The 23,879-nt window shown below is 53.2% G+C and overlaps 1 protein-coding gene across 22 annotated transcripts; it reads left to right on the top strand.

Moving 5' to 3' along the window:
* The first annotated feature begins 1,091 nt into the window (after positions 1-1,091).
* SLC35H1 (solute carrier family 35 member H1) lies at positions 1,092-15,212 on the top strand. 22 transcript variants are annotated; one of them, XM_078371799.1, is made up of 10 exons: positions 1,092-1,149; positions 6,681-7,057; positions 7,722-7,801; positions 8,776-8,839; positions 9,570-9,642; positions 10,160-10,328; positions 10,435-10,518; positions 12,938-13,113; positions 14,263-14,392; positions 14,631-15,212. In XM_078371799.1, the coding sequence occupies exons 5-10, from the start codon at positions 9,577-9,579 to the stop codon at positions 14,756-14,758; spliced, it is 753 nt and encodes a 250-aa protein (XP_078227925.1). In that variant the 5' UTR covers positions 1,092-1,149; positions 6,681-7,057; positions 7,722-7,801; positions 8,776-8,839; positions 9,570-9,576; the 3' UTR covers positions 14,759-15,212. The 22 variants fall into 22 exon arrangements, with proteins under 22 accessions (XP_078227925.1, XP_054111396.1, XP_078227917.1 ...); XM_054255421.2 differs by having other exon boundaries at positions 10,073-10,328; XM_078371791.1 differs by having other exon boundaries at positions 8,776-9,017.
* Positions 15,213-23,879: the final 8,667 nt, after the last annotated feature.

Raw genomic sequence — 23,879 nt, 5'->3', positions numbered from 1 at the left:
TAGATTACTTTCTCTTGCCTCTGAGAGAGAAGGGTGTGAGGAAAAGCTCTTTCAAAAGGTATAGAAAGTGCATGCAATACAAGCCTTGAGGGCTGAATAAAGCCAAGACCTTGGGCAGTGATGGGTACCATTGTAGGTGCTTGGTAAGCATTGAATGAACTAATGCCTGCAGGATGCCAGCTGGCGGCAGTGACGGCAGCAGTCTGCACAAAGCACCGCTTACACTCTGGCCTTGAGCCTTCTGTTCAGAGGGGCCAGGGAGCCCAGCTGAGTCACTTGCAAGGATCCATGTTTGCAGCTGGTCTTTGCCAGAGAACCCAGGAGGAGGCTGGAGGAGGGCAAAAAGCACAAAACTGGGTCTGAAAGTGCAACCCTAGCTTGCCCTGCCCTAATGATCTTGGCTGCAAATGCTGCCCTTTGCATCCATCCTGCAAGATGAAAATATGAACTCCCTAGGCTGGCATTTTGGGGCCACTGCAACCTGCCCCTTGGCTACTTTTGAACCACCACAGTTATAAACCTGTGCCCCAGGCACGGCTAGAGCTTTCTCGCCCTCCTTTAGGATTCTGCCATCTCCTCTATCTGGGATGCTCTCTCCCTACTCAACCTATTGAAATTGAAATAATTCTTAGAAAGTTTCATATAGAAAATATTTCACAAATGTTTCTTATTACTTCTGGATCGCCTACATTGTAATGTCCCCAGCTGGCTTGAGCGCCCAGAAGATAAAGCCCATGAGATACTTATCTTCGTGGTTCATTCCATGGTTGCCCAGCACTGGACTGGACATAAGAAAAACAATTTGTTCAGTAAAAGTAAACAAGTGACCGTTTTTGGATGCCCACTGTGTGCAGAACACTAGCAGGTACCGGGGTTCGAAAGCAAGCCCTTGCTTGAGCGCAGGAGAGGTGCAAACAATTATAATACACGGCTGTGCTCTGCGCCAGAGGGACTTCGCGGAGGACTAAACTGTGCTGTACCTCGAAAGGACCCGACCACCAAAGATGCCCCGCCCCCACCTTTTCTCCCCGGCTCCGCCCAGCCCCTGCAGCTTCCGGCGGAAGTTACCGACGCTGCCGCGGTTCGGCTGCGTCATCCGGTCTCACACTTCCGGTGGGAAGATTCCGGCCGGGAGTTCCCCAGGCCGAGGTGAGTGGCCGCGCGGCCGGGCGAGGTCTCGGGCTGGGTGGCCGGGGTTGGAGCCGGGAAGCGGGCTCTCCGCCCGGGCTCTGCGCGTTGGCATGGGGCACGTCACGCCCCTGTCCCTCCCCGGACCTCAGTTCCGCGGTCTGAGGAGGGGGCAGAGGTCTCCAAGCGCCTTCCTGTAGGGCACTGCCCCACGCCGGTTCATCTGGTATTCACTGAGCACCTGCGACGTGCTGGGCGCGGGACCCAGGCCGGAATCGGACAAGGCCCTGCCCTCGGAGAGGCTGCTTCCCGCGGTGGGGTTGGGGCGGGCAGTAAACACGTGAGCAAACAAGGAAACGTCAGAAGTGGGAAGTGCCACGAGGATTGGGAGGGGTGGGGCATTGGGGAAAGTATTCAGTCAGGCGGAGGTCTGCGGAAGGGTGCTGAAGGCAGAAAGAGCTGCAAGTAAAGAAAGACACAGGGTTAATGTGTTTGACACATGGCAGGGGGCCGCTGTAGGGGGTGCTGGGGCCAGTGGCAGAAGTATGCAGTTGCAGCGGCACGATCGTGAGAGGCCTTCCTTGTGGACCTGGCTGAGGAGTTGGGCTTAGCTTTGGGGCATGGTCTGTTTTGTGTGCCCACAGCATCTCTGGCTGCATTATAGATTCCAGGTCTTAGGGGTGAAAGAGGAAGCAAGTTAGACCAGTAGTAGTCAGGAGGTGAAAGATCATTGTGGCTTAGACTGTGGTAGTGGGAATGGAGGGGAATAGAAGTAGATGGGTCAAGAAGTGTATTGAAGGTGGAACTGGCAGGGCAGAATTTGAGAAAAGATGGAAATAAGTGGTCAAAGATTACTTCATCGTAGATTTTTGGTTGTGGCTTAAGTAACCAAGTGTATTATGCTGGCATGTACTAAATCACTCTGGGATAGATTGGGGACATGAGAAATAATTATGAAATCTTCTTAAGGCAACTTAAGTTTTAGATATTTGAAGTGCAGCTACCAAATAGGCAGTTAGATATTACCAGTCTGATACTTACAGAAAAGGTCAGGGCTGATCTAAAGAATTTAGAAATTATTGGTAAGTGGATTGGGTAGGATGAGATTATGTAGCGTAAGATTTAAGAGAGAAGAGAAGCCAGGTTCCACGCTTCAGGCACCAAATTTTTGTAGATTGAGTTGACAAGAAAGTGCCAGCAAAAAAGACCAAGAAAAAGTCCAGAAAAAAAACAGAAGAAAAACCAGGTGGATGTGGTATCATGGCACCCAAGAGAAGATTTTTTTCTAGGAGGAGGAAGTGATCCATTTTGTAAGATAAGCATAGAGACTAGGCCTTTGCCGGGGTAGCAGGGAGGAGGTGTGGTAGGTAACCCATCGGAGCAGTGGAGATGGGCTGAAGTGAGGACAGGAGGTGAAGGAGTGGAGCTGACAGTGAGGGACCCTCTGAGGAAGTTTCACCACAAGGGGACCAAGAGGGGAGTAAGCCTCTACCATGAGCCAGCATTTAATGCTGCACCTGATGCCACTTTACTGAGTCCAGAGGTCTCTCCCTTTATAGTTGGAGAAACTCGGGTCAAGAGGTCAAGTAACTTAGGGTCACACAGTAGTGAGTAGGGACAGTAAGAATTGATTATTGGTCTCTAACTCCAAAGCCCACACTCTTAAGCGCTAAACCATGCTGCCCAAGTTACAGTTAGGAAGACTGAGGGAAGCAGGTGCCACAGTGATGCACCAGCCAGCCTTAACTTGATGTGACTGCTGCCCCCAGCCAAGCTGCTCTCTGTGGAAAGTGGGGCAGAATATGGACTTTCCTTCCTGAGCAAATGAGATTTCGAAAAGAGCATTTACCCCTTTAAATCTTCTTTCCCTTATAAAATAAGGGTGGGCATCTTTTCAGTTTCATGTCTTTGTCTCCAATGGTGGGCCTACAGGAGTGCTTCATAAATGCCCATTAAGTGCCTAGATGATGTCCAGGGACCCCTCTAGCTGAGATTTGCCTTTGTGTTTGTGGATAGGTGACTGTCTGAATCCTAATAAGAAAATGAGTTAACTTTGAGACACTGCTCCTTAGGTGGGGTAGCCATGGGGACTTCTTGGAGGCAGGGGACCTGGGCCAGGTGGTGAAGGAAGGTCAGCATTTGAACAGTGGAGGAAGGGCGTTGCAGTGCTGCAGCAGGAAATGCAGCAAAAGCAGTAACTGCAAGAAGTTGATTAACAGAAGAGTAAACAAACTTTCCTGCCTTGGAAGCCACAGGAGGACCCATGAGGGGAGAGTGCCAGGAAGAAAGCTCTCTTAGTGCCAGCATGTCCTGTGATTGCCTGTCACAGAACAGGGTCAGCAGTGGTTCTTCACAGGGACCAGGTTTGGTCCCCAGCTTACATATGGCTGTGTTTATTTATTTTTTGTTTGTTTAGAGACAGAGAGAGAAACAGCTAACTCTCACACTGAGTGAGAGAATCCAGAAAGATGGAATCCAGGAGAGGAAAGCAGCTTCCACACTGAGTGGAAAGGAATAGAGAGAGATGGAGTTTAGGAGGGGAACACAGGCTTCCACGAGAGACTGTGGAAGGGAACCCCAGATGGGAAATCCAGGAGAGAGGAAGATTGCTCCCACAAAGGGAGTGTTCGTGGAAGGGATCCAAACATGGAGGCCATGGCTATGTTTAGAGACATTCTTGGGTATCACAATTTGGGATGGGGGAAAGGATGTGACAGGTGTCTGGTAGGTAGGGGCCAGGGATGTTGCTAACCACCTTACCATGTACAGGATGGGTCTTCTCCCAAAGAATTATCTGTCCCCAAACAAGGGGTATTGCCAAGATTGAGAAACCCTGGTATAGAGGAAAGAGTATGGGTTTTGTGGGGGTTTTTTGTTTTCTTTTGTTTTGTTTTGTTTTTGAGATGGAGTTTCACTCTTGTTGCCCAGGCTGGAGTGCAATGGCACGATCTCAGCTCACTGCAACCTCCGTAAGCTCTATAAGCTAGGATTACAGGCGTGCACCACCATGCCCAGCTGATTTTTGTATTTTTAGTAGAGATGGGGTTTCACCATATTGGCCAGGATGGCTCAATCTCCTGACCTTGTGACCCACCCACTTTGACCTCTCAAAGTGCTGGGATTACAGGCGTGAGCCACTGCATCCAGCCGAGAGTGTGGGTTTTGAGATCTGTAGATATGTTTGAGGGCCGTGCACCCCCTGTGTTGGAGGAGCTTACGGTGGTGGTCGCAGAAGTAGAGAGAACTGTGTAGGAAACTGCCACAGTCATTTGGGGAGAGGTTGCTGGCCGAGATGGTAGTGGTGGAGTTCAAGAGATGTGCTCATATTTGGGATATTTCTGAAGATAGAGCTGACGGTTATTGATTGAATGTGGGCTGAGGGAAAGAGAGGAGTCAAGAATGATCCGAAGGCTTTTGGCCTGAGCAGCTAGGAGAATAGTAGAGGCATCTGCTGGGATGGGAAGTAGGGAGAGTAGCAGGCTTGGATGAAGCAGGATGTGGAAAACAGGAATCAGTTCCGAACACTGTAGATGTGAGTGAGTTGCCTGATATTACACATTCAGGGAAAGAAGAGGTTCGGTAGGCATTGGATATTCTTCCAGAGTTCACAGGAATCAGAGCTGGAGTATACATTGGGAAGACATCAGCTTACAGAAGGCATTAGAAGGAATGAGACTGCATTAGGTCAGGTAGGAATCTCAACTCATTGGGTCTAACACCTCCTTTTTATTACAAATATTTTGTAACAGTCCCTTTTATTACCCTAAAATGAAACAAATGATTAATAAAAACTACCTACATATAATTTTAAAAAATCAACAATGCCCTATAACATAAAAGGAAAGTAATTGACAGTACAACAAAATATGTTTCAATATGTAAGTTCCTGAGCACAACAGTGTTGGAGGTCACAGTGAAGCAACAGTTGCCGTCCCTTCTGTGTGGACCCTCTGGGAGTGTGATGGCCACAGGCACAGACTGGCACAGCCATGTTGTGTTGTACCTCAAAAATCACTAGTGCTGTTGCCGTAGCTGATGGGATTTTTCCAGAATGGGAACTTTTGGTATCATTTTGACCATTTTGAGACAATTTTGACCATTCTTAAGTCTCCCTTCATTGTACACAGGCATCGTATTCTTGGAAATGTTAGTTCACAGTAGAACCGTGGAAAAACTGCCCTGTGTTTACATATAAACAGTTACATTCTAGGTTCAGATAATTGTAAGCTGATCTTTCACCTATATGAATGTCAGAGTCGTGCTGGATGCAGAGCAATATTTGGCTGTGTGGGCTGCCCCTTCCTCCCCGCTCACCAAACACCAGGAGTAACCCCCAAAATACCAGCACAGGTTTCCAAAGCTCCTCTCAAAACAGTTGTAGCCCCAGAGATTCCTTTGGACACAGCCACCTCCCTGTTTGCCCTGGGGAGGGGAAATGGTAACACAGGTTCCAGAGTGCAGAACGGAACGGAACAGCTCCCTTCAGAAAGGGTAGGAAGGGAGGTGGAAAGAGTGATCTTGAGCCTAGGAAGGCTTCAAGAAGAAGGTGGCATTTCAGCAAGACAGGAATGCCTCAAAGGAGGAGATGTGGTTGGGGGGAGGACACACAGATAAAGCAGCAGGTGTCGTAACACTGAACCTGAGGCTCCTCTGGGCACAGACAGGTCTACCCGGCATGCTCAGGGCGCTCATCAGAGTTGGCTGGATTGACAGGGAGGCTGGGAGTGGTTTCATTTGGCAAGACCAGTAGTCGGTAGTTGATAGAGTGTTACAGTCGTTAGAGTGTTGGTTTCCTGCTCCATTTCTAATCCCTAAAGACCAGACCAGTCCCCTGAAAATCACATGCCTGCTCTCTGTCAGTCATCAAACCAAATGGAGAACTTGAAGTATGCCAGGTGTGCGTAAGGCGGGTGTGGACACACTGGTCCCTATGTGCCACTCATAGTCTCTCAGCGGACACAGACATTCATTACTCAGATCACACCCTGCATGACTTCTGTGAAGTAGGGGAGTCATGAAAGCCACTTGTATCTCAGGGGACTGAATAAGGGGATGGGGCGGGGTCCCTGAAGAAGTGGCCTCTGAGCTGAAGATAGGTAGGATCGATGAGGAAGGACGGAAGGGTGGGCGTGGTGTTCATTCATTTCCTTCAGACGACAGGAAGGAAGCTGGTGTTTGGGGAGCTGAAAGGTTCCCAGTGGGGCCAGGTTCTGGAGAGCCTCTGGCTGAGACCAAGAAGACCAGCAGGGCCAGATCAGGCCATGGTAGCCCAAGGAAGCCTCCCGGGCTTTATCAGAAAAGTCCTGGAAGCTGCTGAAGGGTTTTAAGCAGTGGCCTGACAGGATCAGATTTGTGTTTTAAAAGGTCACTGGTGGCAGTTCATGGAGAATGGCTTGAGGTGACAAGAGAGCGGACATGGGTCTCTAGGAGGGCCTGTGCCCGTTTGGGTAGCCCCTCCGGAGCCCTGAGTCATGCAGCCTTCAGCGCCACCTGTGGCTGTGAGAAGCGCAGTCTCTGCCTACAGCTCCAGAGCTGCCCTTTGTCCCCAGCAGCAGACCTAGGGGCTGGTGAAAGCTGCATCCAGTTAACCATGGGAAGGCTCAGCACCAGCCACCAGCCCCTTAGGTGAGGACTCCGCCTGAGGCTCCGCTGATGGTTCCAAGTCATGGAGCTACAGAGAGCTCCTCCAGTCAGGAGACGTTCTTGGTGAAAGCTGTGGTCCCGCTCCGCCGGCTCTTCCTGCAAGTTGTCTTCAAGAGGGGTGCCTGCCCCCGCTGACTCAGGAGCTCGGGTGCTGCAGCCGCCACGAATGGGGAGGTGGGCTCTCGATGTGGCCTTTGTGTGGAAGGCGGTGTTGACCCTGGGGCTGGTGCTTCTCTACTATTGCTTCTCCATCGGTATCACCTTCTACAACAAATGGCTGACAAAGGTACCAGGAGGCCTTGCCGGGCAGGGTGCTGGGGTAGAGGTGGCTGGAGCTGTGGTTATGGTGCCCCTTCATGCTTAACAGGAAGGCACAAGCTTCCACTAGTCTAACTGGAAGCCAGTCACAGCTGGGGTGGAACAGGGCCCTCCAAGCCCACTACACCAGGGTTCCCTGTAAATGTTTGGATCCAGGGGAAACCAAGGAGAGCAGGCGGTGTGAAGGGATGAGCTGGGGAAACTGGGGGCTCAAGCAGCAGCCGTTGACCCTGCTAGGGAAGGATTTCAGTATTTTAATCAGTGATACAACACAGTGGCCTGCAGCGGCTCTGACTTGAAGGTGTGTGGAAGCTCGAAGGTGTGTGGAAGTGGTGGAGACAGCCCCAGGCTAGAATTGAGTCTCTAGGCTGCCACCTGTCTTTGTGACCTTAGAGTCTGTCATTCCAAGCGATGATACTGTAACTAAAGGCCCTACACACACAGCAAGGTCCTCATGAACCACCAAGTGAGCCCCACTCCAGGAGAGGGGCAAGAAAGAGGGAGCTGCTGGGGGGTAGGCTGTCAAACCGAGCTGGGGTGTCTGCTTTGGGCTCCATACAGAGCTTCCATTTCCCCCTCTTCATGACGATGCTGCACCTGGCCGTGATCTTCCTCTTTTCCGCCCTGTCCAGGGCGCTGGTTCAGTGTTCCAGCCACAGGGCCCGCGTGGTGCTGAGCTGGGCGGACTACCTCAGAAGAGTGGCTCCCACAGGTAGGTGGGGGGACCCCGGGCAGGGCAGGGCGGGAAGAAGGACTGGAGAACTAGGACAAGGACAAGAGAGACGCTCCCATGCTGGAAGCCGAGTCCCTCCCCTTTTCCCGCACTGTTCCTCCCTTGCCTTCTTGGCCTGGCCTCCCTCCGCCCACACTGCTGCCTCAGTGTGTGTCTTCCTGCTGCCCCATCACACACACACAAACCCCCTGCTGCACCCACGGCCCCGCAGCTCCCTCGCCCCACAGCAGACACCGAGCCTGGAGTGCAGCCCTGAGGCCTGGAGATAAGTGGTGAGCAGGCAGGGTCCCTGCCCTCAAAGGGCTGTGACATGGACATGGAGGGCACTGGTGGAGACCAGGGAGGGGACCGACCCAAGGCCAGGGCCCAAGGCTGGTGGAGGAAGATTTCCTCGGTCAGATGCTGAGTAGGTGGAGGCCTGAGGGATGCATGGGACAGGATGGCCCTGGGAGGAGGGGTCTTAGTGGCTCCAGTGAGGTTTAGTGTCAGCTCTGGGGTCTGGAAGGGAGCTCAGTGTTTCAGGATGCTAAGAACCCGGTGCTGGCCAGAGGAGTGGGAGAAATGAGAACCAAGAGGGTGGGCAGGGATCACGTCCTCGAGGCCGGGTTCCCCATGGAGGAGTTGTGTTCCATTCTGAGGAAAACGGGTTTCCAGTAAGGAATTGACTGGATTGGGTTAATACCTCGGCTCAGGGGATAGCCGGAATGTTTGTGGAAAGCACACCTCGCCCAGCCAGTCGGAATGGGCCCAGCCTTAATGCTGGAGCATCCCCCTACCCCTTTGGGGACAGATATTAACCCTTCAGTTGCTGGTGGAAAAGAAGGCCAGAGGGCCCCATAGGAGGAGCCGGGATGGTTCAGAAGTGGGGGGCGCTTAGGTGCCTCAGGGTGGCAGCCCACCCCAGCAGAATGTGGACCTCCTACACTGTCCTGTGGGTGCCCTTGTCTCCACAGCTCTAGCGACGGCACTTGATGTGGGCTTGTCCAACTGGAGCTTCCTCTATGTCACTGTCTCGCTGTGAGTACCAGCCATGCCCTGCCACCTCCCTTCAGGCTCAAGCTCTCTGTCTGTCCAGCGGGCTGTCTGCATGCCTGGCTGCCAGGCCAGCTACTCCACTACTCTCTGGGACCAGCCCCTGCTCTCTCAGCCTCTCCCTGGCACCCAACAGCTCTCCGGGAAGTCGCCAACCTTTTCCGTAAGCCCAGCGCAGAGGGGATGCTGTGCCCACCTGCCAGGCAGCGTGGGGAAGCCAGGGAGCTCACCCAGAACCCCCACCACCAGAGCAGGGGAGGGCAGGCTGCAAGGCCACAGACAGGCGGCCACTGATGGGTGGTACATGCAGCCACAGCAGAGCCCTGTGTGGCCTGGGAGCCATGCAGGAGTTTCTTCCATGTGATGTTTTGCCTTCTCATCCTCCCACTTGTCATCCTTCCTTCCCTCTCCTGGGCTCCGCTGAGGGTTAGTTAAAGAACAGGACTCAGAGAGCTCAACGTCAGGCTGCAGCCTCTTCTCCCTGGTAGTAACCAGTGGCCTCTTAGTCAGAGATTCCTTCTGATTAAAGGTCGCTTATCAGCCCAGATGACTTAGCCCAGCTTCGTTTGGTCATTTGAACCCAGGTTACCCCCAGGGAAGTCAGAGAGTCGACACCCATCTCTCCAGCTCAGTGATTTGTGCTCTGGCTCCTTTCTTGGTGACGGGTCTGAGCACTGGACTCGAGCAGTGCATTGTGGGTAATTTTTGCTTCCAGGTACACAATGACCAAATCCTCAGCTGTCCTCTTCATCTTGATCTTCTCTCTGATCTTCAAGCTGGAGGAGCTGGTGAGGCCCAGCTTCTCTTTTGTCCCTCCTGCCCCCACAGATGCTAAGAATAAAAGGGGAATCTAAGCAGTGGCTTGTCCCGCTGTGTGACAGAGGAGAGGAGACAAGCCCAGCCCAGGTGGCAGTAGCTCGCTTCCCGGGAAGGGACCTAGACACAGGCAATAATGACCGAAGGAGAAAGCGCTCCAGGATGAGGGTCCCAGCAGAGCTGGTTCTGGGACGCTCCCTGCTGTGGGAGGCAGTAGCCGTGTGTGTTAGGCCCAGGGGAGGAGGTGGGGCCACTTAGGGGCCTAGGACAGTTGTCAGTGTGGCAGAGTGAGCAGGGCTGTTGGCATACCAGCTGACCATCAGCCCTGCATGGATGGGTGGGCAAGGACTGTCCAGGACCCCCTGGGGTAGAGTTGGAGGGTAGAAGGATTTCCTGCCCCAGGGGCTGCTGACCCCAGACTCCGAATGTGATGAACCCTTGACCCTGAAGACCCCTAAGTTAGCTGCCACTGCCTCCCCATCCTCCCAGCGCGCTGCACTGGTCCTGGTGGTCCTCCTCATCGCCGGGGGTCTCTTCATGTTCACCTACAAGTCCACACAGTTCAACGTGGAGGGCTTTGCTTTGGTGCTGGGGGCCTCATTCATCGGTGGCATTCGCTGGACCCTCACCCAGATGCTGCTGCAGAAGGCTGAACTCGGTGAGCATGTGCCACTCACCCTCCAGAGGGAGGAACCCTGGCACAGGCAGGGTGGAGGCAGCGCAGGGTGGGCCAGACCTGATGGTGCCCATCTCCCACCCTGCAGGCCTCCAGAATCCCATTGACACCATGTTCCACCTGCAGCCACTCATGTTCCTGGGGCTCTTCCCTCTCTTTGCTGTATTTGAAGGTATGTTGGGCCATCCCTCTCAGGGTCACCCCAGTGTAGCAGACCACAGATTCCTGCCCTGAGCCCAACACAGTGGGAGCTGCAGAGGTTATTGAGATCAAAGATGCAGTCCCTCCCCTGGAAGCACATGGTTCCAGACAGACATGTAAAAAAATGGCTAGAGTCCAGCACGATAAATGCCATGGAGAAAGCACGTGTAAAATCCAGGGAACATTAATGACAGTAAGTGTGCATGGAGCCCTGAAAGTGCAGCAGCGCTGTTCTCATCCCTATAAACGTACGAGCTCATTTCGTCCTTCCAAAAACCCTGTGTGGCAGTGCTATTACTATCCCATTTTGCCGGTGGAACAAAGTGAGGCGCAGAGAAGTAAAGACAACTTGCCCAAGGTCCCATAGCTCATAAATGAGCCAGAATATGAAGCCAGCAGCCTGGCTCCAAGTAGTCCAGCCCTACTCTTAAGCACCAAGTCCTGCCTCTAAGGAGTGGGGAATCAGGGATTGTTCCAAGATGCTGGAGTAATGAGGCAGGTCAGAAAGGCTTCCCTGGCTGTGGTTTTAGAGGGCAAGTGGGATTCTGGCAGGCTGCAGGGCCAGTGCATCTGGGAAGTGGGAATAGGAGGCTCCGCCATGTCCGGGCATGGCACAGCAGGCTGTGTGTTCAGGGAGTGTGGGCCAGGCAGGGTCTGCAGACTGTGGGCTTCCAGAGTGGGGGCTGAAGGCCAGGAGCCAGTACCCAGGAGCCTGGGGATATGGTCAGCTGTTCCTCTGCTGTCTTCAGGGAAGAGGAGAGGTCTGGAGAATTGTGTAGGCTGGGAGGGGTGGCACCACCTTCCTTCCTTTGATGTTTTGGGATTAGCCTTTGTCCCTTTTCTGTTTATCCTTCCTCCGGAGTCCTGTCTGCCCTTGGGTCATTACAGAAAATTCTGTCCCACATCCATTTAAGTTTCAAGCAGTGAAGCTTCTTGAACCTCCCAGAGAAAATTATTCTGAAGCCCCGTTGTCCAGGAAACTTCTGTTCAGGGCGTCATTTTTTTTTTCTCTTTTTAAAATCTCTCCCTGTTCCTTCATTATGCCCCCTTGTACCAAACACCACACTCTCCCTTCCCTCCTGGGTGTTTACACCATGCCTCATCTCTGCAAAACCTCATCTGAAAGCCCCTGGTAGTCATCACTTAGCAAAGCTGCATGGATTTAGCTCCTTTAATCTTTTCTGGTAAATTAATCCCCCAAGCGCCTTCATTACTTATGTTGCTCTTCCCCGAATTCCTTCAATTTGCGGAGGCCTTTGCAGTACTGCTGAGCCCAGCACCAAACAGGATATCCTGCATTGTGAGGCTGTTTGGCCTAGGGGGACTGTCACTCAGCATTTCTTTGGTGTTTCCCTCCAAAAATCTCAAAATACTCGAGATTCCAGCTACCACAGGTGTCTCTTGGGCCCAGGCCCAGGCCTTCACCCTGTGCTAATGCACCATGAGGGCTTTCCTGTAGGAGGACGCCGGGAGTCCTTCTCCCGGATGGACAGTGTTGGAGGGACCTAGACTTTCCTCTGAAAGTCTAGGCAGAATCAGGGGGGTGGGGCGTGTGCATGCCAGTGATTCTGGAACAAGGGGCCATGGCTTTTGTCATATGTGTTTGTGTTTTCTTTTTGGGAAATGTTCGTCAAGTGATACCAGGGGTTGGAGGAATACCAGTCTGGTCCCAGGCCTCTCATTTTATCAATACGGCCCAGAAAGGGGAAACATCTCAGCCCAAGTCCCACAGCTCTGTAATAGCAAGACCTAGATGAAAATGAACATTTGTAGGGATGGAATTTTGTCCCTGTTTGTAGGCTGACATGTAGACCGAGGAGCTTCCCCAGTGGGCCAGGGCACTGTTGGTCCTTCCTCACTTGTGGCTGCCCTACCTTCTTTGGCTCATTAGTTACCACAAGTCCAATGACCACATGAGCTCAGCAGCCACGCGCCCTTCCCGCCAGACCAGTAGCTGAATACTGTCCAAAGGCACAGGGCACTTCCATCCGTCTTTCTGTGCAGTGCTACCCTCCTCTACTTTAGCCTGGAGGCTCGGACGAGCCCCCCCCCCCATCATCCCGCTAGGATCCCTGACGAGCCCTCCCCATCATCCTGCTAGGATCCCTATCATCCCACTAGGATCCCCATCATCCCACTAGGATCTCCATCATCCCACTAGGATCTGGCTTATGTTGCCCCTGGGCTCTGACAGCCATCATGGCTTCCCTGGTTTCCCCAGGTCTCAGGCTGTCCATGTGGGATCACTTTATACCTCCCATGCTTTTTCTCAACCACAGTCAGCAGGTTCAGTCAGGACTCGCTGCCACAGTGGAAGATCTCATGTGGCTGGCATTGGGCTGCCTCAGCAGCCCAGGACCCGGCTCCCACTCTCTTCCCATTGCTTTCAGGTCTCCATTTGTCCACATCTGAGAAAATCTTCCGTTTCCAGGACACAGGACTGCTCCTGCGGGTACTTGGGAGCCTCTTCCTTGGCGGGATTCTCGCCTTTGGTTTGGGCTTCTCTGAGTTCCTCCTGGTCTCCAGAACCTCCAGCCTCACTCTCTCCATTGCTGGCATTTTTAAGGTACAGACTTGGGAGTGATGCCAGCCCTGTCTTAGAGGGGGAGCCCCCAAGGATTTCTCACCAGCAGCTTCGGTCCCAGCTCCTACACCCCAGGGCCCTGCAGAGAAGAGCCGGAAATGCCCCATTAGGTGCCAGGCACTTTGCTGAGTGCTGTGCTGGACCCTCTTTCTGCCTTGACCGCAGCCCTGTGAGTGGGCATGATCACCCCCACCCCACAGACAGGGACACAATTGGAGAACTGCTCTTCCCCAAGGGCTCAGCAGGGGCCGCAAAGCCAGCTCTGACCCCACTAGGCCTGGAATGCATTTACATTTTACCTTGACTGCCAACTCTGGCATTGGGCAATGGCCTGGAGCCACAGGTTGAACAGCCCCTGTCCAGACTCATCAGGAAAGAGTTCCCATGGTTAATAGGCAGTGTTCGTCAGGGCCACGGCCAGGGCTAGTGAGAGACCCTGAGCAAGCGCCCCTGTGGCCAGCCTCACTGTACTGCCGCCTCTTGGCCCTGTCCTTCGCTCTCACACCTTCTCACTTTTCCCTCTCCCTCCCACACATTTCAACAGCCCTCCCTGTTCAGGGACAGGGAGGGAGTTTTCTCTTTGGCCAGGCACACTGATACCAGAGCAGTGTTGCCTAAACCCAGACATGCAGGCCTGCCCGAGGGTCTTCTGGCGGCCAGCCACATGCTGAGGCTTGGCTGTGGTCTGTGATAAACAGCCTCGCCAGTCCCATTTGCAGTCTCCGTTTATGGAGAACCCTGGGACCAGTTTGTGTCCTCAGAGCCTGGGGTAATGCAGCATTCTCATGCACAGGCTGAGGGCTCCCTTCTATACCTGCCTTCCGGGGCAGGGTCCTTTATCCTTGTGGATATGGTTCAAGCTGAACACCCTGGTCCCCAGCCTGGGATCTGGTTTATCTCTTTTATTCCTGACAGAATTCTGTGACAAGCACCTCCTTTGTTGCATCTCACAGAGGGAGGCTAGTGGGGCAGCACCGCAAGTCAGCCGGGTCCCCTGACCTCTCTGCCTGCCTGGGCCCGGGATTTCAGCTGGATCTTGGTCTGCCCACCTGAGTGTACCCAGTGCCCCCGCCTTCCACCCTCCTGATCACTCCCTGCTGACCATGCCCCCTCCTGCTTCTCTGCCCCCAGGAAGTCTGCACTTTGCTGTTGGCAGCTCATCTGCTGGGCGATCAGATCAGCCTCCTGAACTGGCTGGGTTTTGCCCTCTGCCTCTCGGGAATATCCCTCCATGTTGCCCTCAAAGCTCTGCATTCCAGAGGTAACCTGGAGCCCCTTCCAGAAGCCTCTGTTTTCAGTCCTCCTACCTGTGACTCTTAGTGACTTCTGATGCAGGAATTGTCCCCAGTGGCTCTTCTGCTGTTACTCCTCTAGGAAGATGTGGGGGTCATCTCCAGAGTGGGGGAGTGGGGACCTGAGTGACTCAGCACACCTGCAAATCAGGGCAAACCAAGAAAACCATGACTGGGCCTGTAACTGTGGTCTCTCTCTATCCCAAGGTGATGGTGGCCCCAAGCCCTTGAAGGGGATGGGCTCCAGCCCCGACCTGGAGCTGCTGCTCCGGAGCAGCCAGCAAGAGGAAGGTGACAATGAGGAGGAGTACTTTGTGGCCCAGGGGCAGCAGTGACCAGCCAGGGCGAGTGGCTTAGAAGCAGGCCACTCCCCAACCTGCTGCCAGCACTTACTGTGCTCAAGCCTCGGGGGTTCTTCACGGTATCTGGGAGCTGCTGAATCGGACAGAGAGTCACCATGTGGTGGGGCCAGGCCAGAGACTCGTGACTCCTACCCCTCCCTTGGGAGCTTGGTCACACGAGAGGCGAGCACCAGGCCAGCATGGGTCTTGGCCAGACCTGGGCACAAGCTGTGCTGGAATCACAGCAGGAGAAGGGAGTAGGCTGGTTCTTCCCAAGCTCTGACAGCCAAGACTCATTCCGAGGTACAGCAGCTTTCTAAGGGGACCAGGTTTGGATTGTGGAGCAATTGGGAACAGGACCTGGAGGGGCTAGGGCCTCACCACCTGGGCAGCATCTTCTCAGAGAGCAGATTTATTTATAGTTTGGAAATAAATGGTTCACAGTCCACTGATCGCCTTGTGTTGCTGGAGGCGTGGGGACAGGGAGGGGACAGTGTGGGCCTGGCCTCTCCTTTCCTTTCCCTGCCTGGGGCCTTGTTCAAATGACTGGTCATAAGCCAGGCCTGCTTCATTTTTCGTTCCTGTTCGAGCACCATTGCCCTCCCCATGGAGCCCCACTGCACCTGCTGGCAGGAAATAACTGAATATTTACTGAGTACTGCATTCTGGAGACTTTACGTGCTCTTACAGCCTAGTTTGAATCCTGGCTCTGTCACTAGCTGTGTGACCCCAAGCAAATGACCTAACCTGACTGTGCCATAGTTCTTTAATCTGTGAAATGGGGATAAGAATATCTAAGAGTCCTTTTGAAAATTGAGTCCATATTAGCAACAGATTAAATGTTATATAAGCATTTCTTTTAAACCCTTTAACAACTAAGAGACTAAATCCTGGAAAAGATAAAGAGCTGCTTAAGTGGCCAGGCTGGGATTCATGTCCAGGTCTGTGTACCTGTGTGTGTGCGCACGTGCGGCACGTGACTGATCCACACCGCCCCCTGGAGGGGTTTATGGGCTCCTGGGTCCTGGGCAGCCTTCTCCTCCTTGGCCAAGCCCCACCTCTTCTCTAGACTGCATTCCTCTCCCAAATGAGGAAGGAAGGGGGCAAGACCCCAGCTCTAATGTGCCATGGACTGAGTACTCCTGTAAGCTGGTTCCCCTGCCTTGGGAGACCCCGCCAAGCCTTGGCGACAAATCTTTCCAGGTGAAGTGCTTTTAGGCATTCACAGCAGGTGGCACCATTGCACCACACTGGCTCCCAGAGCCCAGCCGCCCTGCCACCGCTATCCAGGCGAAGGCAGAAAAGGGGTGCTTGGAAGGGGACAGTGGGTGTCCATGGGTGGGGACCAGTATGGGACTTGTTCTAAAATCGTTTCCATCAGGTTGGAGTCACTTAAGCTCAGGAGAACTTGAATACTTTAGAAATGGGTCTGCAAACTTCTTGTAAAGGGCCAGATAGTAAATATTTGGGTTTTGGGGACCATATGGCATCTGTCGCAACTACTCTGCCATCGTAGCACTAAAGCAGCCATAGATGACACAGACACAGGGTGTGGCTGTCCCAGTGAAACCTCATTTGCAAAAGTAGGATCCCGCTTGCCGGCTCAAGTTTGCCAGCCGGGGAGGAACCCTCAAGAATTATTACCAAGTCCAACTTCCACTTCCACAGCCAGGGAGACTGAAGCCAGGAGGGGGCGGTAACTAGCCTGAGGGCCCTCAGAGCCTCGGTGCTCTGGAGGAGTCAGACGGAGATCTGTCTCTAATTCAGATTCCCAGCACAGACTCAGCCGGCGGGGGTGGAGCACCAAGGGACCTCGGAAGCAGTGCCTTATCTGGCTCCTGCACCTCTGCCCCCCTTGGATTCTGCAAGCTCAGAGGCCAGGATTAAAGGAGGTTCAGGCTCCAGCTGCACGACGAGGGTAGAGTCGGCCAAGGAGGGGCTGGGGCCTCCTCTGAGAGGCTGCTTGGGATGCAGGCCGCTTGGGTGCGGGGGGAGCCTGCCAGAGGCCTGCTGGCTCAGGTGGATGAGAGCTTCCTGTCTGCTTTCCCACTGCCTGCCTCCCGGCACTGGGAGCAAGCGCTGCTGTCTGGTGCAGTAATTACAAGGTGCAGAGCGGGGCCCCTTACCTCACACATGTTGGGTTCAATGACAGCCCCTCATTTAGCAGCAATTCCCAGCCGAGCCTAGAGGTGGGCTCCCTGCCCTCCCCCACCCGGCCCACCCAGTCACCTGGCCTCCCAGGCCAGACAGCGTCCACCTCGGCGTTGACCCTGGAACCAGCCATGCTGTCTGCAGCCATTGCATCTCGGCTGCAGCATCACCATGGCAACTCAGTGCTTGCACAGGTTGAGGGAAGCTGAGGATGTGACTTGTCTCTCCAAGGCTGTGGTGTCTGTCCCCACACAGCCCCCAGCTCCGAGGCTTCTGCGGAAGGGGGAGGAGATAGGCGGGCTGACCTGCAGGTTCGAGTTTTAAGTGCTTACATGCCCACCACCTCTCCCAGGAGCCCACGGTGGAAGGAAGGTGAATGCCCCCAATATGTGAGGACGTCTGCAGTTGGTGCTGTGGTGGCGATGAGAACAGGCTGCAGTTTGCCTGTGGGAGGGACCTGAGCCATCAGGCAGAGCCCGGCATACCTTCATCTTCACTCTGGTACCCTTTTCTGCCTTGAGAGCTCAAGGGATTGTCTCCATCTGTTTCTGCTCCATTCTGCTGTGAAACATCCTAGTGTTTCACCTGAACATCCTAGTGGCTTGAGAGTAGAGTTACATGGCACCAAGAGAATTCTCTTCATGGTACTTGCTGTAGCTTCCTGCATCAGACTAGTGATGGGCTGAGGGTGGGGACTCCCAGGTCATCCATTTAGGTCGACAGCACTCAGTCAGTGCTGGCTACATGGCAGGCACTACTGGACCCGGGGACAGAGACATCCGTTTTTGGAGTCAGCCTTCCTCCCAGCCCAGGGAAGTGGTGAGGCAGTGGGCTGGCGAATGGGGAAGAAAGAACAGAAGGACTGTTCACTGGGTGTCATCGAGGCCTTTGCCATAGGTTATTTAATCTGTATCAACCCAGTGCTGTAGGTTCTGATTTTATTTATTTCCTAGCTGTGGAAACTAAGCTCCATAACAATGGCTAAGGACACAGTCTCCTGACGCTGGAGACTGAGACACGTCTATACTGCGATTAGCTGTGTGCTTTAGGACGCATTGCTGATCTTCTCTGAACCTGTCTCTAAAGAAGGAATAATAATATATACATCTGAAGGAAGCTACTGTGAAGGTGAAATAAAATAATGTAGGTAGAGCGCACAGTGCTGGCTCGTAGTCATCGCCACTCAGGAAATGGCAGTGGTGAGGACGTTATTTAACTCGCCCAGATGAGAGGAGGAGCCACTTTGGCCTTCTGAGGTCCCCATCGCTGCTGTAATAATGCCTGGTACCAGGCATGCATTTAACAGATGTTTTTGTTTGTTTGTTTGTTTTGTTTTTTGAGATGGAGTTCTGCTTGTTGCCCAGGTTGGAGTGCAATGGCGCAATCTCAGCTCACCGCAACCACCACCTCCCAGGTTCAAGCGATTCTCCTGTCTCAGCCTCCCAAGGAGCTGGGATTACAGGTGCCCACCACCACTCCTGGCTAATTTTTTGTACCTTAGTAGAGACGGGGTTTCACCGTGTTGGCCAGGCTGGTCTCGAACTCCTGACCTCAGGTGATCCACCACCTGGGCCTCCCAAAGTGCTGGGATTACAGGTGTGAGCCACCACACCTGGCCCAGATGCTTGTTTTTTGAAGGAATTTCCACTAGTGGAAACTAACGTGGGGATTTTACAGGTTCTAACTTCCAAATGACTTGCCTATAAGAAGGGGCTATTCCCTCCCACCGCCACCCATTCCTGCCAACCTCCAATCTCCCAGCCATCCCACGGGACCTTCACCCTAACTGCACAGCGCTGACATCAGTCAGGCCCCTTCACCCGTGCTTTGTCTTAACCAATTAGCTTGACGTCTGTTCCCATGGTTATTTGCAGTTTCGTTGGCAACTAACATATTTCTCAGAAACAGGCCAGCAGCCCCCAGTCCCACTGGCATCCTGCTGGTGGGCCCATCCTCTTCTGGATGTCGGATGAGAACTCTCCTGCTGGGAACAACAGAAGGACAGAGGATGGAACCAAAGGAAAATGCATTCAGATGCATTCCATCAGTGTTTGTGGAGCATCTACAAGGTGCTGCTCAGTGTTCGCTGCTGGAGATACAGAAGTCATTAAAACATGGTCTCTGTCCTCAAGGAACTTCTGTAGGGCTTTTTATTTTTGTTTTATTTTATTTATTAGAGATGGGGTCTTGCTGTGTCTTCCAGGCTGGTTTGCAGTGGCACAATCTGTGACGTTGACCTCCTGGGCTCAATTGATCCTCCCACCTTAGCCTCCCAAGTAGCTGGGACTGCAGGCTTGCACCATGCCTGGCTTCTGCAGGGCTTTTTAATGCAGTGGGTTCCCTGAGAAGTAGATTCAGAGACGGAGATTCGAGTGCGGGACATTTATTAGAAAGTGATCTTGGAAAAAACACCTGTGGAAAGGAGAAGCCTGCAGGTTTGGACAGAGGGGAAGCTGAGCTTCTGAGCAGTCCCACCAAAAGCCTCAGTCAACCCCATAGGAAGCTCTAAAGCTGAGATGCCTCTCAGAGTTGTCCTGAGTTGGGGTGAGAAGTTCATGGCTTTCTACCACAGCATTGACCTGTCATTGGAAGGGAGCCTGCCCCTGGAAGGAGGTGTAATTTGGGGCAAGGCAGGGTCTTCAAATCAAAGAAGGCTGACTGCTAAGGGCTGTCTGTTAGCCAGACTCCCAGCGACTGAGGAAATAAGTCCTTCACTCCCAACAGGAGATCTGAACACCACATCAGTGTCCATCACAAACAGGGTTCACAGTCTGGCTTCAGGGATGATCAGAAGAGGAAAGCAGCATCCAGCATGTGTATGTGTATGCATGTTTTTCTGGAAAACAGTGTCCTTGACCCACAAAAGATTAAGAATCATTGGTTTATGGAAAGCCAGACTCATTCAAAACCATGTGATCAGAGAGGCACACAGTAGTTGTTCGATAAATATAAAAGGACGGATGGATGGATAATCGATGGATGAGTGGGTGGATGGCTGGATAGGGAGATGGATGGATGGAGGTGTAGATGGATGATGGATAGGTGAATGGGTAGATGGACAGACGGGTGAATGGATGGATGGAGGGGTAGATGGATGGTGGATGAAGGATGGATGGATGGATGGATGGTTGGATGAATGGATAGGTGGATGGATGGATGGATGACGAATAGGTTGATGAATGGATGGGTAGATATATGATGGATGGATGAATGGGTGCGTGGGTGGGTGGATGAATGATGGATGAATGGATGGTAGGTGGACAGGTAGATGGATGGATGGGTAGACAGATGATGGATGGACGAATGGGCGGGTGGATGGGTGGATGGATAGATGCCATAATAGATGAACATATGGGAGGTGCAGGAAGGGGAGCAACCAATTCTGTCCGGGTCAGGAGGAGAGCAGACTTTCAGGAAGAGCTGACCCTTTTGAATTGAATTGAGTCTCGAAGACTAAATAGAAGTTTGCTAGGCAGACAAAAGAAGAAAGGGCTACCCTGCAGGGGAAAAGCAGATGGGAAGGCACAAAGTTGTGGGCGAACTTGAGAATGGTGTGTCTGGGTGCTGCAAGAATTTGTTCACCATAGCTGGCCAGAGGTGCACATGGGGAAAGTGGAGGAGGAGGGGCTACTGACCCACCTGCCTGATAAGGACTGTTTCATCGTGTTCTTTTGAGCAAGTAAGTTTATCCTGCCCCTCCAACACTCAATAATGGTGTCTCTACCAAGAGTAGGGGGAGGAGGGAGGTCCTAAAATAATTTCATGCAAGTGAAGAGCATTGGGTCATTTACCACATTCTTGTCCATGCTCGAGTTCCTTAGTCCTGCAGTCCACCCTGGGAAGCCATTGGTTATGAGCAGCCCTGCTTTCCAGATAAGAAACAGGCTCAGAGAGGCTAAATGACTTGCCCAAGGTCACTCAGCTCATTAGCCACCAAGCAGGGAGCCCTCCAGCCCAGCAGGGGCTCACACCTCCTGCAGTTGGGATGACAGGCAGCCTCACTACCCTCCTAGGATTAGGTCCCTCTGGATACGGACAGAAAGGGTGGCCTGCTGCAGGAGGCCCAGGGCCTGGTGGCATCCTGCTGGCAATATTTTGCTCTGCGAGGAATCCCCCACTGAGCCCAAGCCTCCCATCCTGTTCCTGGGCTGCCCCATGAATTAAACATGCCCCCGTGGTTAACTCAGTAATGCTTTTATTAATAGTTAATTACTCAACGCGCACTGGGGAAATGAGACTCACTCAGGCCTCGTAAATTAAGGCAGTGATCTCGTGAAGGAAGCCAATGGGAGTTCATTACCCCAGCCCCTTCCGACATTGTACCTCTGGGCTTGCCATTTAGCGCTGCTAAACGAGATGCTCTGGCGGGGGCGGGAAGGGGGGACACGTGGGGACCTTCTGCAGGGGGAGGCGGGAACAGGAGGATGAGTGTCCACCCGAATCCTGGGAGAGAAAAGACCTGAGGAGACGGGGCGGAAGTGTCAGCTAGGAAATGTGATTCCTTCACCTTGGCAGCTTGTCATCTGCCTGTGTTCCCTGTCACTGCTAGGGACTCAGCACAGCCACCAGGGATCCCAAATAGGGCAAGGCTGTCTGTCTCAGATAGGGGACTTCCTCACCCCATCTAGGCCTGGAACTGGCCCTGCCCCACCCTCTGCTGGTGGCATCCCCATCGCGCCGCCAATCAAGCCCTGGGTGGTGAAGAGCAGATCCCAGATGCACCCTCCTCAGAGCCCAGGGCCCCGCCTTCCCCACCCCTGCTCTCTCTCATTTCACAAGTGTCGAGACTTCCCTTTCCAGTTTTTGTTGTGTCTCTGAAGCCAATTTCCCACCCCAACTCTGCTGCTGAGCTGGATAAGGGGCTTGTGCTAACCTGGTTTGGTTTTTCTAAATTTAACTTTCTCCCAGGTTTTGTTTCCCAGGAGACAGAATCCCCTCTATTTATCTTGCTAAGAGAAGAGCACCGATGTCCGCTTTGAACCTACTATGTGCCAGGACCTGTCCCTGTGGTCCATGTTCATTGGCTTTAATTTCTAGCCGTGTGACTCCACCTCCCGGGGTGTCCGTTTCTTCATCTGGAAATGTTGATGATCACAGGCCCTGAGTCTGGAGTCCCTGCGATGATTAAATGGAGTGCTTCGACACTGCTCAAAACATGTCAGCTCTCTCTGCAGGGCAGCTGTCATTGCTGGAGTCTTCACGTCCTGCCAGCTGGAGACCGTCCCCATTCTACAGATAAGCAAAGTGAGGATTTAAATACCTTCTTTGAACTGCCTAAAGGACACACAACCCGGAACTTCCTATTGCCAAAGTTTATCATGTTCCTTCCTTGGAGGCAAAGTGGGGCACCGATCCTCACTGTAAGAGGGCACACTGGGAGCCAGGAGAGAGCTGCCAATCTGTCCTTGAGTCGCAGGGTCTCACCAAGACAGTGTGGGATGAGACACAAGGCCCTGTAAGATGGGCTGGCCCAGGTCCAAATCCTGCCACACCCACTAGCCGTCCCTTTAATCCCTGGAGCCTCAGTTTACACTTCTGGAAAAAATGGGCTCGAGGTAGCACCTGCCTCGGGCAGCCATAAGAGCTTCCATCTGGTAGTGCCTGACATATCATCAGCTTTCAGAGCTCTCTGCACCTGAGCTGCTTTATCTCTAACTGGGGGTAACAAAAATTCTCCCTCGCTGGGTTGTGGAAGACCCCACAGAGATAAAGGGCAGCACTCTACCTTGTGAGCAGGTAAATGTAAAACAGGTGAGCTGCTGGTGCAGTGGTCAAGGCCTCTCAAAACTAGAATTTAGGAGTGCTTCCAGGGGTTAAACACTGCTCGGGTAGATGAGGTGACTGCTGGCCTGACGAGGGTTCTCAGGGGTTGGAGATGCAGAGGGTTGGGGACAGTTCGCCACCCGATGTCATCAGCTCCCAGCTGCTTTGCCAGGCAGAGGAGGCTTCTCAGCTATGACCCCACCCCCCCAAGCCTGCAAGAGTCACATCCAGGCAAGGAGTCTGGGGCGGGAGATTGAAGCCTCCCCGGTTAGGGAGCAGGAGTGGTGATGGAGTGCAGCTCAGGGTTCATATATAATATGTAGCGTCAGATTTAAATGTCACTGCTGCAGGCGGCTGACCCTGGTCCCACACAATGGGCCGCAAGGGGCAGCGCCGCCGCCTCTTCATCTTCCTGGTGGTAGCTGACCAAAGGGAGGGAGATTTGGTTTCTTAAAAAACTAAACAGTTGTTGAGCACTCTGGCGTTGCCTGGGCAACAGCTGAGGGGGAGAGAGAAGCATCTTATTGTTTAAAGTTATTCTTGCTCGATTTCAAAAGGCTGCTCTGAAAAGACCACATTCTCTAAGCAGCCTGGCTAGTCCTCTCCACCGTCCCTGCCGTGCCATACCAGCCCTCCCTCAGCCCCCATCCCCACTTCCTAGCCTGAGGCTGCAGAAGGGGTTGTGGCTGTGTTGGACATCAGGGTGCGGGAGACAGCCTCCCTCATGCGCTGTGTGCCTTAATCGCTGGGGCAAGCAGAGACACAGAGACAGCATGCCGTGCGACTGCAGCCACCCCCAACTTGGGCATGTGGACACAGGGGCAAGTGGTGCCTGGTGACTTGGGGATCAGCTCAGCACAAGTGCCTGAACTTGTGTTCAGGGTGGGACGGGGGTGTCATGTATGTTTCAGATGTGGGCATCTTGGTTTTCAAGCCCAGACAGGGGCGAGAAGAAGGTGGCTGTGTCAGGTCATTATCGGCGCAGTGGCTGAGTACAGCCCCACAATCACTCAAGAGCATGCCAAGTGGCCTGACGTCTGTGCCCCTCTGCCCCTCCTGCGACACTGTATTGGAATTGTTTATTCATCTCTCTTCCCCACGAGACTGTCAGCTCCCTGACAGCAGGGCTGCATCTATTCATCTCTGTGTATTCTCACAAGCTGCCTCAAATCCTTCCAGGAGCAAGGCAAATTCTGAAGAT

Source organism: Callithrix jacchus, chromosome 5 (genome assembly GCF_049354715.1).
Source record: "Callithrix jacchus isolate 240 chromosome 5, calJac240_pri, whole genome shotgun sequence".
Taxonomy (NCBI): domain Eukaryota; kingdom Metazoa; phylum Chordata; class Mammalia; order Primates; family Cebidae; genus Callithrix; species Callithrix jacchus.
Note: the sequence above shows the minus strand (reverse complement) of the source record. Positions and strands in the feature narration are given on the sequence as shown.

Bases quoted from the DNA above. Each gene is read 5' to 3' on its own strand.
- SLC35H1 (XM_035298749.3), top strand. From the start codon at position 6,938: ATGGGGAGGTGGGCTCTCGATGTGGCCTTTGTGTGGAAGGCGGTGTTG. The intron at 7,802-8,775 runs GTAGGTGGGGGG...TTGTCTCCACAG, and splicing joins CAGAAGAGTGGCTCCCACAG to CTCTAGCGACGGCACTTGAT. The intron at 9,643-10,072 runs GTGAGGCCCAGC...TTCCTGCCCCAG, and splicing joins TCTTCAAGCTGGAGGAGCTG to GGGCTGCTGACCCCAGACTC.